Here is a 12,609-nt window from a genome sequence, read left to right as displayed (position 1 = left end):
CTTTGTAAGTCACAATATGTGTAATTTGTATTTAAACATTGCTTTCAGACCGGGGCGAGCTTTGTATCATTCTAGGCTTAGTAATGTTTGATGTCTTTCCCCCAAAGGTTTGTGTAACGATATGAGACCGAACCACAGACTCATGTAGTGCTGAATGTGAAGTGAATGTTAGAGGTGGTGCAATTGTATTCGAAGTGGAAAGATTCAAGTGTACGCAAACTTCACCCTGGGTGACGTGAACTGAGACGACAGTGTGGGTGTGACTTGTTAAAATGTAAAAATTCATGGATAATACTAAGTGGGAAGAAACTGGAAGAAGCTCATAGAAAGAACAGGGGTTTGTGATGAGGTCTGAGGTCAGACGAAACGCTGACACATGCACAAGCACACGCTACATACAAACACTGGTGGTGTGTGCGCTGTGAGCCAGCTACAGGTAACGTCTGTGCACTCTGGATTTTGGCATTTTTAAGCAAAATAAACAGGGAGTGCAAAAACAGACCTGAGATTTCTTCTCTGTTTGTTTGTTTGTTTGTTTGTGTCTTAAATACATTTGAAAATAACATTATTTATCTACTCACTCTCATTACAGACACTCACAATGTCATACAATGTCACACAGGATAATGTGTGCCCGGTGTTCGATGTGCAGCAGCTCTTTTCAGGCCACGGTAGGCTGAAGGCCTCTTTCTCCAACAATGGGCCGTCACCATGCCAACAGAAGCGGTGCCAGCCACTGTGCCAGTTTGGCATGGCCCCCGTGTTAGCAGTAGATGTTTCAAGGGCATTAAAGTACAATGTGGGGAGGGGGGTTAGTTTATAGACGGCTGCGCCAGGATTCCCACCACAGTTTGCTTTGAAACAGCCCGTCATTCATCGCTCTCTGCTACTTCCCCTCCTCTCGTGCTGTTGGCTTGAGCTGGGAGCGTTAACAATCCATCTTCTGAAGATTTGCTTTGCATGCACAGAAGCACCGGTCATGCTTTAATGTTCTATATTTACTCACAAGCACTACATAAAACAAGAGCGTCAAATATTTCGCCACAGGTCTCCTTCAAGGGTGGGCGCTGAACAGCAAGCGTCTTCTGCAGTCTCATTAAGGATTGATGATCCAGAAGAGATAATAACATCTTTGTTGATCTGTTAAATTGGTGCCTGCCATTCTGTATGTTAAATTAATGTTGTAATGAGTGATCAAAGGGTATGTGTTTGTCATTTTAATTTTTAACCAACCTCCAGGGTAACATTAAATGTCATCCCTGTCTTCTTGCCTTGCAGCGCTCGGAGCAAGTGACTGTGATGGGCTGTCGGACTGCATCTGAAGTGCTCTACCAAAGAATAATATCCACTCCTGACCTACTGTGAAGAACAATATTTGATTCAATCAATGTTGCAGTCTCCCCTGGGGGGAATTACACCTGAGCAATAGGTGGACCCTCAGAAAAGAGCAACACTGGACCATGTGATACTTGACCTTCACGGAGAGAACTCAGGTACACTCCAGAAGATGTCAATTCTGATCTGAAGCTACTCTCGAGAGGATCGCCCAGTTCATAATTCAATCATCTTTTCATGTGTTGTCTAGCAATACCCGGACACCATGGGCAAACAGTGAAGGAGCGTAGCTATCTATGCTGGATCTTCATTTATTGAGGAGTACCAGACGTCTCGCCATGGATTCGAAGGAGATTTTCTCCACCAAAGAGCGACTGTGAGAAAAGACGGGACCGGGGGAATCGGACACTGGGAGTTGGGAGGATTAGCTAGTGTGCTGCTAACCCATGGTGGATCTGCTGTGAGCAGGACAAGGGACTCAGCAGTGGAGGATGTCAGCAGAGGCCGAGCTCCAGCCGGGTGTCAAAACCAGCCAGCGAAAGGAGTCCAGGAGGATCAAAGGTACGTGAGAATCTACCTGCGACAATAATTCTGCGTGTAGATCTATGTGAAATATTCAGCTCATGGGGCATGTGTAATTCGCTGTATTAAGGGAAAAAAAGCCTGATTTTTTATATATATATATATATATATAATGTTGAGGGAACAGTACTCCACAGACAACCAGTTACATGAAGAAGACAAAATGGGGAAAGGGCAGCTTTCTCGTGTTTGGCAGGCAGTGAACATAACTTTAAGCCATGTTTGGATGGAGCTAAATAATGCTGGGAGCTTCAGTCAGGCGAGCCCACCGAGAGGCCCCCCGTCTCATCCCAGGGATCCAAATGTAGTAACAGCTATTCCGCGTAGCCCCAGGGTTTGGTAGTGCCATGATTTAGGTGTCATGGACAGGGTAATTCACACCCTGTCGCTTTGATGAACAGCATAAGTGATGTAATAGGACGAGGCATTCTCCGAACGTTCACCGGGAGATTGAAATGGGATTGAATTGGCTGAGAGGAGGAAAGAAGAGGAGATAGAGACGCAGAACGAGGAAAAATCACAGGGAGAGGGAAGAAAGTGTGTACGAAGAGGATGCTTTTTCCTTTCCTCATCCTTTTTTCTTTTTTTTTTCCCCTCATCTCTCCATCCATGAGTAAAGCCACTCCAGCTAGTCCAGTAAATCTGGCTTCTGCAGGCTGGCTGTAACGAGGCCACGGGGCCAGGTCCTCTGTGGCTGTTTCACTGGCTCTGTCGGCTTGCTCAGATAAATGGCCGGGCTGGAGGAGGGCCCATCGATTTGAGTTAAGTGGAGGGGGGAGAGCGGAGCAAGGGGGCTATTACACACGTGGCCATGCGGCTCATCGGAGGGGGCTATCAGCACAGGCTATCAGCCCCCGACTTTACCATGTTAATCACATGTGCTGCAGGGACCATTGTCACAATCAGCAAAGATGCTATTTAGATCCATATAAATGGAAATGTGGCAGCGTAAATGCATGCAGACTGTCAGGCAGCACAGCCAGTGGTGGTGGTGAGCAGGCTGGGGCCAGGTGAAGGACGCCATTGAGGATGGGGTTGATGACATGCAGTACATTAAGACAAAGATCTCTCTATATTCATATGGGTGGGAAGCAGCAGAACAAAATGATGTGATTTAAAGGATAAGGCTGCTGTTATTTTCCTCTTATCAACGAATCCCATGAAACGACCGAAACCAGCAACGTGTAAATCTGCCTCTTAATACTAAAATGAGCTTCATACCGTGTCAGTAACACTCAAGCCCAAACCCACCCACTCCTACTGACGACGTAAATCTTTTCAAATATATTCTTTCGTTTTTCAAATGGAACAATATATGCCGGTGTAAATAGTGAATTTTTGGGGGACTATTTTCATCTGGGGATTAATAGATATTTAGTGCTTTAGTGACTATTTACAGCACCTCCCACTGTTAAAGCCCAATGTTTTGTCGACTGAGCCATCTGCCGCGACCTCCTGCCTTCGCTGATTTTGTCGCCATATAACAACATCACCTGACTTCCTCTTTTGCTGATGATAACAGCGGCCACTGGAGGGCTTTGTCACTTGAACGTAAATGTTGGTTGGGGGTTGTTGACAATAAGAAGAATATAGGCAGTCGTCACTCTAATCTTTTAATGCATTCTCGGCTCGTCGTGCATTTCAGAAGAAAGTAGACCGTTTATGGTAGTAAATATAAAAGCCGTGACACCCAATATTATGGTAACAGGACGTACTGGACACACTACCTTGTGGATGTCATAGCATTTCCAATTGTCACTGGTTTAAAAACCATTTGGAAATATCAAACCTCACTGCAGCAAACTCTGACTCCCATTGTAAAGCCCAAGCTCCCTTCTACCCATCGACAGAATTGCTTTACATGCGTGACTTTACTCCATCTCCATAGCAACTGTTGCTCTCCCACTATAATCTGTGCACAAAAAATGATTCATTTAAAAAAAAAAGAAAGAGAAAAAGACATGGAACGGAGGACAGCGAGACATTGACAGAGAGAGGGAGAGAGAGAGAGAGAGAGAGAGGACAGAGACACAGCAAACAGACACAGAAAGAGGCAAACAGCAGATTAAATCACCCGTCACCTCCTGTGCTGAAGGTGCAGCACAAATACTAACCATTTCACCCCGGTCAAACACTGTTCCCCATATTTGACCAAATCATTTGTCGGTATGCTTATCCAACAGTTTCATCGCACTGCTTCACCATCAGCGTGCTAATAACAGAGTGGAGCCCCTAACCAAACAACGATCTCCCCCATCCCCACCCAGCGCACATCAATACCTGCATGTAACTCTGCAGCGAGTCAATGGTCTGTCCGCCGCATTGATGATGTGCACAATGCCCCTCATTAATCCTATAACCGCTCTAACGATCAGCCATTTAGCCAAAACCTTTACCTGGTGTCTAGCGCCAAAGTTGGGTAGAGGGATTTTTGACTCGAGTGTGGGTTTGGACAAGCGAACACGTGCCGTCTTTAATGTTTGTAAATGTGTATCTGTGTGTTTGCTGAGGCTTATGAAAAGTATTTTGTGCACATGAGGGAGGCAGATGGCGGGGACAGATTCGGCTTACTCAGACGCCCATTCTCTTTACTACTGCTTAAAGTCATCAGCCCCCCCTGCGCTGACAGGACGACATACCTAGCGTTTTCATTTTAGGGATTTCAAATGTCCTGTGCAGAGACGCATAAAATAATTGTTAATATTGCACACTGCATGTAGGTGAAAGTATGGCTCAGTGCGCATCACTGTACTCTCATTATTGCTAAATAGACGGCGTGTGTCCCACTGACAGGGACATTGACGGAGCGAGACAGGCAGACACAGATACACACTCAGAAAGGTCCAAAGGTTAAGCTGCCTCGATGCCCGGATCCCCCAACAAAAAGTTTCTTGTTGCCAAGTCCTTATATCTGGAGGGGCACTTCTGACTCTCCATCTGTTGCCATCTGTCCCTTCACTGTCCCCATTCTAGTGCGGCAAGGAGGGAGGATGCAACACTGTGATCAGACACGAGCCCTGAAACAGTATGGAGCAGGGCTAGCAGTAATTGTTCTCTCCATGGTCCTGGTGCAAGGCCTGTGTGTGTCAGGTGGGGGATTGTAGCGTTTGATATGAACCCCCCCCACCCTCCGACATCCTGGCTGTTAATTCCCTGCTCCGTTTCTGAAGAATTCACTATTTCATGGCATTTAATTAATTGTCTTAATAGCTCGGCGGAAAAATGAGGGCAACAGGAAAAAATGAGGAGGAGAGAGATGTAAGAAAGACTCTAACACGGGATGCATGCACCCCAGTCTCGCAAATGGCGGGCATGTTGTACATTGTGTAGGATATCCTTAGATGCAGATTAACAGAAGACAATACTTTAGGCAAAAACCCTCTGTCAGACAAATTGTGAGCATCAGGATCATGGGCCAGAAATGTTGTGAGGACATTTCAACCTTGGGTAATTGTTAATCCAGAAAGCCAGAGGAATATGTGTCACCCCTCTATACACACACACACACACACACACTTTCTCCCTCTCTCTTCTCCTTTCCTACAGTGTGTAACAACATGAAACAGCATGCCCCGCAGCTCTTTAGTTTTCAAATACAGCACACTCGGCTCGTCTTGATCTGAACCCAGAGCACGTAGTGTACAAGTTATGCCACTGTGTCAAGACTCTCATTCGGTATGCAAGGCCTACTTTTTTTTTTTTTTGAGGATCTGTGCATAAACCTCTAAATCTCTCCTGAAGTGTTATTAGGGGAAATGGCACGCTGTATGTAAAGAAACAAATGGCACAGAACATCTGGTTAAAGCTCATCTGAGAGAGCTGCACTGAATTGGTCTGATCGTGTTTAAAATGCAACTGGAGCAGCATGCATTTTACATTACATTACAGAGTGTATGAGTCAGTAAAATCAGGATGGAATACATAATACTGTATGAGCTGACTGCAGCCACTGTACGAGGGGGTGGTTCGAACCAGGTATAGCTACGGTCGTTGCAGGTGTCCACCTTCCCTTTGCATCTGTTATGCACGGTTTAGCGCTGCTGCAGTCATGTATATACTGTATGTCAAAGCAGAGTCCACGCTGAGTCTCTCTGTCATCAAAGTCTGAATGTTCATTTCTCCACACGGTTGCTATGTGCACGCCAGGCTGTATATAAGACTCATTATCCTCTGGCAGGGAAACAAGTCTGAATTAGACCCAGATTTGACATTCACTTGCTTAGAGACTTTAATGACTTTAGCATCTTCAAGCCCTCCCCCCCCTCTTTAGAGAATTGTGCCCTCATGAATTAGTGAGAGGGTGTGCATAGCCAAGACAAGCGCTTGCATTAGAACTAAGACATTTTTTTTCCTCCCATATTCACAAACCCGTTAATTTACGCTTTTTCTAAATTTCCAGTTTTTCTTTTTGATTTTTCTTTTTTCTTTTTTTTCCTTGGAAATTGCAAGGATGGAAAGAGAAACTCCACTTGTGCGAGGGGAAATGTAGTATGGATGGAAATACCGTGTGTTTCTGGGTGGAATAAGCTCATTTTGGTTTAATATGCTCTTTGAGTGCAGCTTGACAGTCTCTGTTAGGGATATTAAACCTTGTCCTCTTCTCATGCGCAGCTTAGCCAGCCACCTAAATGTGTCGTTAACTGATGGGCTCGCGTGGGCTCGTGACCTAGAATTGAGCGACCAAAGTGGGGCTGGAAAACTGTTAAATTCTCCAAGGTGCTGGTGACCTTGATTTGAAATCCTGCTATCTCTTTGTGTAAATGTGGAGGGAGTCGGCGTTGAAGCTGACAAACCCCGCACAAGTTATGAGGGGATGGTTTGTAGGTTGTAGACGCACAAGACGGCGCTCGAGGCTCGCGCCGACATAATCAAAACAGTACAACGGCACACAGCACGGAGACAAAATGAGAAAGGTGTCGGTGTCAAGGTGGTGTCGGGGCAGCTGCAGAGACTGACAGACAGAATAATCAGCAACAGGGACGGGAGGGAGAAGGGAGGGGAAGACAGCCTAAAGCCTGAGGCCATCCAGACACACACTTGCAAACGCCCCCCGATCTCACACCACCATCCTGCCACCACCCAACATCCATCACCCAGGGAGGGCATGGTGGATTGTGGGTGAGCGCTGGACCGAGATGATTCCCCTCAATAGCAGCCATTCAAGCTGGTTTGTCACCACCAATAGCACCCATGGGAACTCTGGGCGTGGGTGAAGCGTAGGAGTAAGCGCCCCCACTCAACCAGCCCGTAACCTTCCACCCTAGCTTTGTGTGTGAATGCCCCACAATGCCCTGCAATAGGTGATGGTAAAGTGGTCTCAGTGTTTCACTTGTTTTCTCATTTAGTCCACTGGCTTTAGTCCAACTTCATTTTCAATTTCAGGTTCAATCTTCTTTCAATCTTTGCTCGCTGCTGCTAATTTGCTATTCATTCTAAATTTCCTATTCCATAAATATTTATACCAGTAAGCGCGCGCACACACACACACACACACACACACACACAGAAGCCTCTATACCTCAAGCAGGGCACGATACTGAAGTTGTAAGATTCAGTTGAGCTCACACATCCTTGTTTCCTGTAATCACTCTTTTCATTTTCTCCCCCTTTATTTTTGTCCTCTCTCTTTTTCTCTCTTTCTCTCCCGCCGCAGGTCAGGACCGCAGTGAGGCGGGGCTTATTAAGCGTTTCCGTGGAGATGGCGTGCGGTACAAGGCCAAGCTGATCGGGATTGATGAGGTGACGGCGGCTCGCGGGGACAAGCTGTGCCAGGACTCCATGATGAAGCTGAAGGTGCAGACTTATGTGTGTGTGTGTGTGTGTGTGTGTGTGTGTGTGTGTGTGTGTGTGTGTGTGTGTGTGTGTGTGTCTGCAGGGACATCATTGAGCCTCTTCATTCATCAAAGACAGATTTTGAAAAGGCATGCTCGGGCATGACTGTATTGTCTGTTGAATGACTCATGGGAGCTGCCTCGTCCTGTGTATGACTCACTGAAGCTCTGTAAAGAACTGACCAGACGGAACAAATAAAAGTCCGGCCATATTATTCTGTAGATCTTTGTCATGTAGAAAGCTACTGTAAGGTTGGTTTTATATCTTGTGCAAAATGATAGCAGCTTTGTACTTTATTTTCCCTCTAATAGGCTGCTGTATTTTTAGTATTGCTCAAAGCTCTTCGCATTAATTCATACAGCTTTTTTGACCTTGGATGGAAACTGGCTTCTTCTTCTGAGGCGCTTAAACTAGTGTATCATTTAAATTTTCACTTTTTCAGCCTGCTACTGCAAGAACACTAACCCCCCCCTCCCCAATTCGTCTGCCTCTTGTATGTCTTCTCGTGTCAGTCACAGTCTTCTATTTTTACAACAAAATTCATACTTGTAGCACATATGCAAACTGTGATAATGTGACCCAGATAATATTTAGCAACGTTGTTAACAGAATGTTGCAAGTAAATTAGGTCAAATTCAGTCCCACAGTGATGGCGCCAAAGCTGGAGGAAAGAAAGTCTGAGCACTGCTGATTGGGGAAGAAAGGGTTAAGGATTCTTGAACTTATTTTGAAGTACGTGAACTAAAATGTTCTGTATATTCACTGATCCCTAAACCCTGTCACCCTTGTTACTGTTAGGCTTTCTGTTCGCGCACATGTGAACTTTGCCGTGTTAACAGGGTAGATTTACCACTTGAAATTCTTAGTAGTTTTTAAAGCAATAGGTTCTTGATATCGGAGAGAGACAGACAAAAGCAAACATCTCATTTTTAGCTGCCGCCTGTGAGTTGTGTCGCCTGAAATAACGACTGTCGTCGCAGAGCTTCAGCTGCAGCTGCAGCTAGCTTGCTAATTAAGCTAACTTTAAAAAAAAAAAAAAATGTTTTGTTTTTTGTTTGGATTTTTTTGATGCTGATGATCCCTGTAGAAGACATGGAAATGAAGAAACAGCTAGTAGTAGAAAAAATGTAAAATTACAATAACGCTGTTTAGCTGCTTAAATTACATGGATTAGAAAGAGGTTCGATTTATACTCGTATTTTGTTTCCCTTCTAACAAAGCGTGGGGTAAGGCTTCTTGAATGAGAACTAGTGTGTTTTTGGAACGTAACACCAGCTCAGATAAAACGTTTGGCTGAGGTTGCTGAGCCCACTCTGATGCTCTTAGCATCCAGGACCGGCTTCCACACAGTGAGGAAAAACTGAACAGTGGAACCTGTAACCCCACAAAATAATGTAGTATGAACGTCCCCTGGTCTTGTAGGTAAGCTACTTAGCCAGACATGCTATCGTTTGCAGCTAATGTTAAACATATTCCTTTTACTTTTGCTCTTGTATTTTTAAGTTTTAGTTAATAAAATAAAACAGAGTACCAAGTACCAACCTTATCAGAGCCCAAAGCATGTCGCTTCAGCATGTGGAGAAGTTTACTACCTGCTGTGGCTAGTAATGTTCGCTAAACTAAGATTAGACAATTACTGTTTAACAGTATCAGTTATTTAATTACATAATACTCAGAAATAACATACTTCCCCTTCTCAAAAGTTTAGTTTGTATCCTCCTGAATATTTTACTGACACCAAAGTAAAAGGCAAGAGATACTTTCACTCTCTTTGTTGGGAAAAGAAGCCGCTCATAAGCGCCTTTGCAGTAGGTGGCTACGGGATAAATCCCTCTCCAAAAGTGGACGTATACGCGTGGCTTTTTAAGTATATTCTCACAGATTTTTCTGGAGCTTTAATGTGTGGGAAGCCTTTACGTGAAGAGCAGTATAGCCAGGAGGCAAAGCTTTTCATCACCCATATCCATTCAAAGCGGTATGTCCAATAAAACAACTTTTTTCGCTGCCATAATCTGACATTTCAGCAGTGCCCTCGGAATGACTCCTGTAGTCACCAGCCACCAGCCAGTTACAGTCAATGGAGCAGTCAATACAGACCTGCTATTATCTGGACAGGGGATAGAGGAGGGGACGGGGTCTGTATTGAGCTGCCTCTCGCTGCCTTGAGGACTAATCCACCAAATGGAGAAGCCGATGGCTGATTGACAACATCCATCGACTCTCCCGCCCGCCTCTTTCTCACTTACTTCATCTCTTTCTTATCCCTGTTGCTTGTACTGCTCCTTATCCTCCTCTTTATACTCCTTTTATCCCTTCATCTCCCCCTTTTCTCATATGAATATATATTCATGTATGTAAAGATGGATGGATAATTTTTCTCCTCCATTTCCCTGCAGAAACAACTCATAACGGCCGTGGTTTTTAAATATTAGCTGAGCTTTAAAAGAAGAAGTCAGAGGTGGAAGGTAGCTAATGTGCAGAGGAGGTCAGCCACCTGTCAGTGTGAATGGGCTTGCAGTTTTGTCAGACATATTCAGCGCAGCAGGTCTTTTTCTCCTTCTTATCTCTTCCTTCCCCTCTCCTCTCTCGTAGGCTTTGTTCCATGAAAGACATGTCAAACACACAGGTCACGTCAAATGGAACACGGTGCGAAATGTTAATTGTTTTCGTTATTAGAGTCGAGAATATGAGAAAAAAGGAGCTGCCGAGAATCATGGGAAAAAACACACTTCAAAGGCTGGATTGGTTGTTCAGTCAGCAGTATGTGAAGTTTGTGAGTCGGTCGGTCAGCAGCGAGATCCATTCTGTCAGCAAATCTCACCTTATTGTTGTTAGCTAGCTCTTGTGTATGTCACGTTGAAGTGCAGCAGACCTACTTCATGAAAAGGGAGAGAAAAAAAGTGCTTGGGAAATAATAATAAGACTCGCTGTACAAGGTGACGTGTGAATTCCTGTGAGAGTGAAGCTTCAAGAAAAGGCACATGAAAGAACATTCTGTCCTATCACACCTTATGTAACTCCTGTCACCCCTGCTCACCCAATCTTCCCCCCCGAATCTCCCTCTCAGTGTCTCCTTCTCCCCCTCCCACTGTTACACACACCTGAGTCGGAAGAGAAGAAAGCTCGCAATCTTTCATGCTGAGCTCATATCCTTTCATCTCCTCATGTCATTTCCTTTAACGTCCTTCAGGGAATGGCTTCCTCGGCACGTTCCAAAGGGGAGCACAAGCAGAGAGTCTTCCTGACGGTCTCTTTCGGCGGGATCAAGATTTACTGTGAAAGATCAGGGGTGAGTAACATGTCAGCGAGTGGGCCCGCCGTGGCAGAGCTGCACCGTGAGGCCTCTGCCAGCTGCTGTTCTGTGGACCCGCGGTATAGGACATCCAGAGGGCAGACGCTTGCACGGTTCAGTTCACAACGGCTGCCAGGGCCGCCATCTTGTAAGCCTGGTTGGCACGGTTGACATATTAGTACAGCGGCAATACCTGCACAGAGGTAATATGATTCACAAGGTTGTGCGGAAACAAAATGTGCTGTTTTCACTGTTGCATCTGCAAAAAAAAAAAAAAAGATCTAAATTCTTCTCCAAAACATCAATGCAAAAAAAAAAAAAAAAGCAATAACATGTTTTCACTGGACAGTTTACCCTTTGGTCATAAAGATTGAACTTGACAGCATTAAATTGCAGGTCTTGCATTTGATATTTGACCCTGACCTTAACCGGTTTAACATACACCCGAGTAAGATTAGGGGTATGCTGCAGGACCTACTTAAGATCACTCAGGCCCTGTCTGCCTGCTAATGATAGCGCAGTGAGCAATGTTATGGTGATGTTATGAGACGGGCTGTTTCCGCCTCCATCCTGGCTTCCATCCCCCTGGCGGACTCAGAGGCCTGCTGTTCCATTACAGGATGATCGAGGGGCTCGGCTCTCCCCCGTCCTGGGGCGTAGTGTTGGCTAGATAGGCCCACTCTGCTCATCAGCGCTAACCGATAATTAGCAGTCAGTTCCACCCCTTAATGATCATTGCCGCTAATGCTAATTACACCGCGGCTCCACCTCAGCTGTCGTTAGTGCTAAACTGATAATTACGCAACAGCGCTTGTCCCGTGGCTGCCGACCCCCACCCAACCACCAACTGTTTATTCCCCAAAAAAACACCCATCTTTGATAATATCTCTCTTCAATATGACTGCTGGTGATAGTGGCGTGTCTTTCGCCTGTAATGAAAAAGAACATTAAGCCTCCCGCCATCACCAACCAGCTCACCAGCTTTTGACAAGCTCATTTGTTGTTTTGGAAATCATGCCCCCTAATGCTCTTCATTTTATTTACTGATTACTGGCGGTAAATAACACTCCACACTTAATATCCCTCTTGAGTGATTATGGTGGAAATGGGGATCACTCCAGCGCAGCCAGCGTCAGCAAGCGTTTAGATGGAAATACTTTATGTAAAGCTGACATGATTCTCTGCTGAATCGAGTAGACTAGTCATATTAGTTTTGTATTTTACATTAATCTGAGGCGTTACCAGGGACTGAGTATCGGCTAATATTCAAATAAAAGCTCCTCCTCAGTGCCTGCGCTTATCTCTGCTAATAGAGGAGCAGCAGGTAGGTGTGCCTGAGTGACAGCTCAATTAGTCTGTGTGTATTTATGGGTGTGTAGTTATGTTTTCTGAGCTTTTTCGGGGGCCTGGTTTTTGCCTGGTATTTCAGAGCTGCCCATTGGCCACCCATGGCGTGAATACATACAGTAGGATTACAGCAATGCTGGGTGAACAATCAAAGCATCTCTAATCCTGCTCGTATCAAAGATGGACATAAACACAGAAGAAAAGCAAACAAACAAAATGTT

General features: G+C 45.1%; 1 protein-coding gene across 1 annotated transcript in view; it reads left to right on the top strand.

Moving 5' to 3' along the window:
- The first annotated feature begins 1,826 nt into the window (after positions 1 to 1,826).
- LOC111228899 (disabled homolog 1-like) overlaps positions 1,827 to 12,609 on the top strand; it is a 22,639-nt gene continuing 11,856 nt past the window's right edge. The window contains exons 1-3 of the mRNA XM_022755010.1: positions 1,827 to 1,896; positions 7,571 to 7,710; positions 10,940 to 11,038. Of these exons, the coding sequence (XP_022610731.1) occupies positions 1,827 to 1,896; positions 7,571 to 7,710; positions 10,940 to 11,038 (309 nt within the window). The remainder of the gene's footprint in view (positions 1,897 to 7,570; positions 7,711 to 10,939; positions 11,039 to 12,609) is intronic.

The sequence above is a fragment of the Seriola dumerili genome, unplaced genomic scaffold (genome assembly GCF_002260705.1).
Source record: "Seriola dumerili isolate Sdu_G_001 unplaced genomic scaffold, Sdu_1.0 BDQW01000226.1, whole genome shotgun sequence".
NCBI classification, from domain to species: Eukaryota; Metazoa; Chordata; class Actinopteri; order Carangiformes; family Carangidae; genus Seriola; species Seriola dumerili.
Note: the sequence above shows the minus strand (reverse complement) of the source record. Positions and strands in the feature narration are given on the sequence as shown.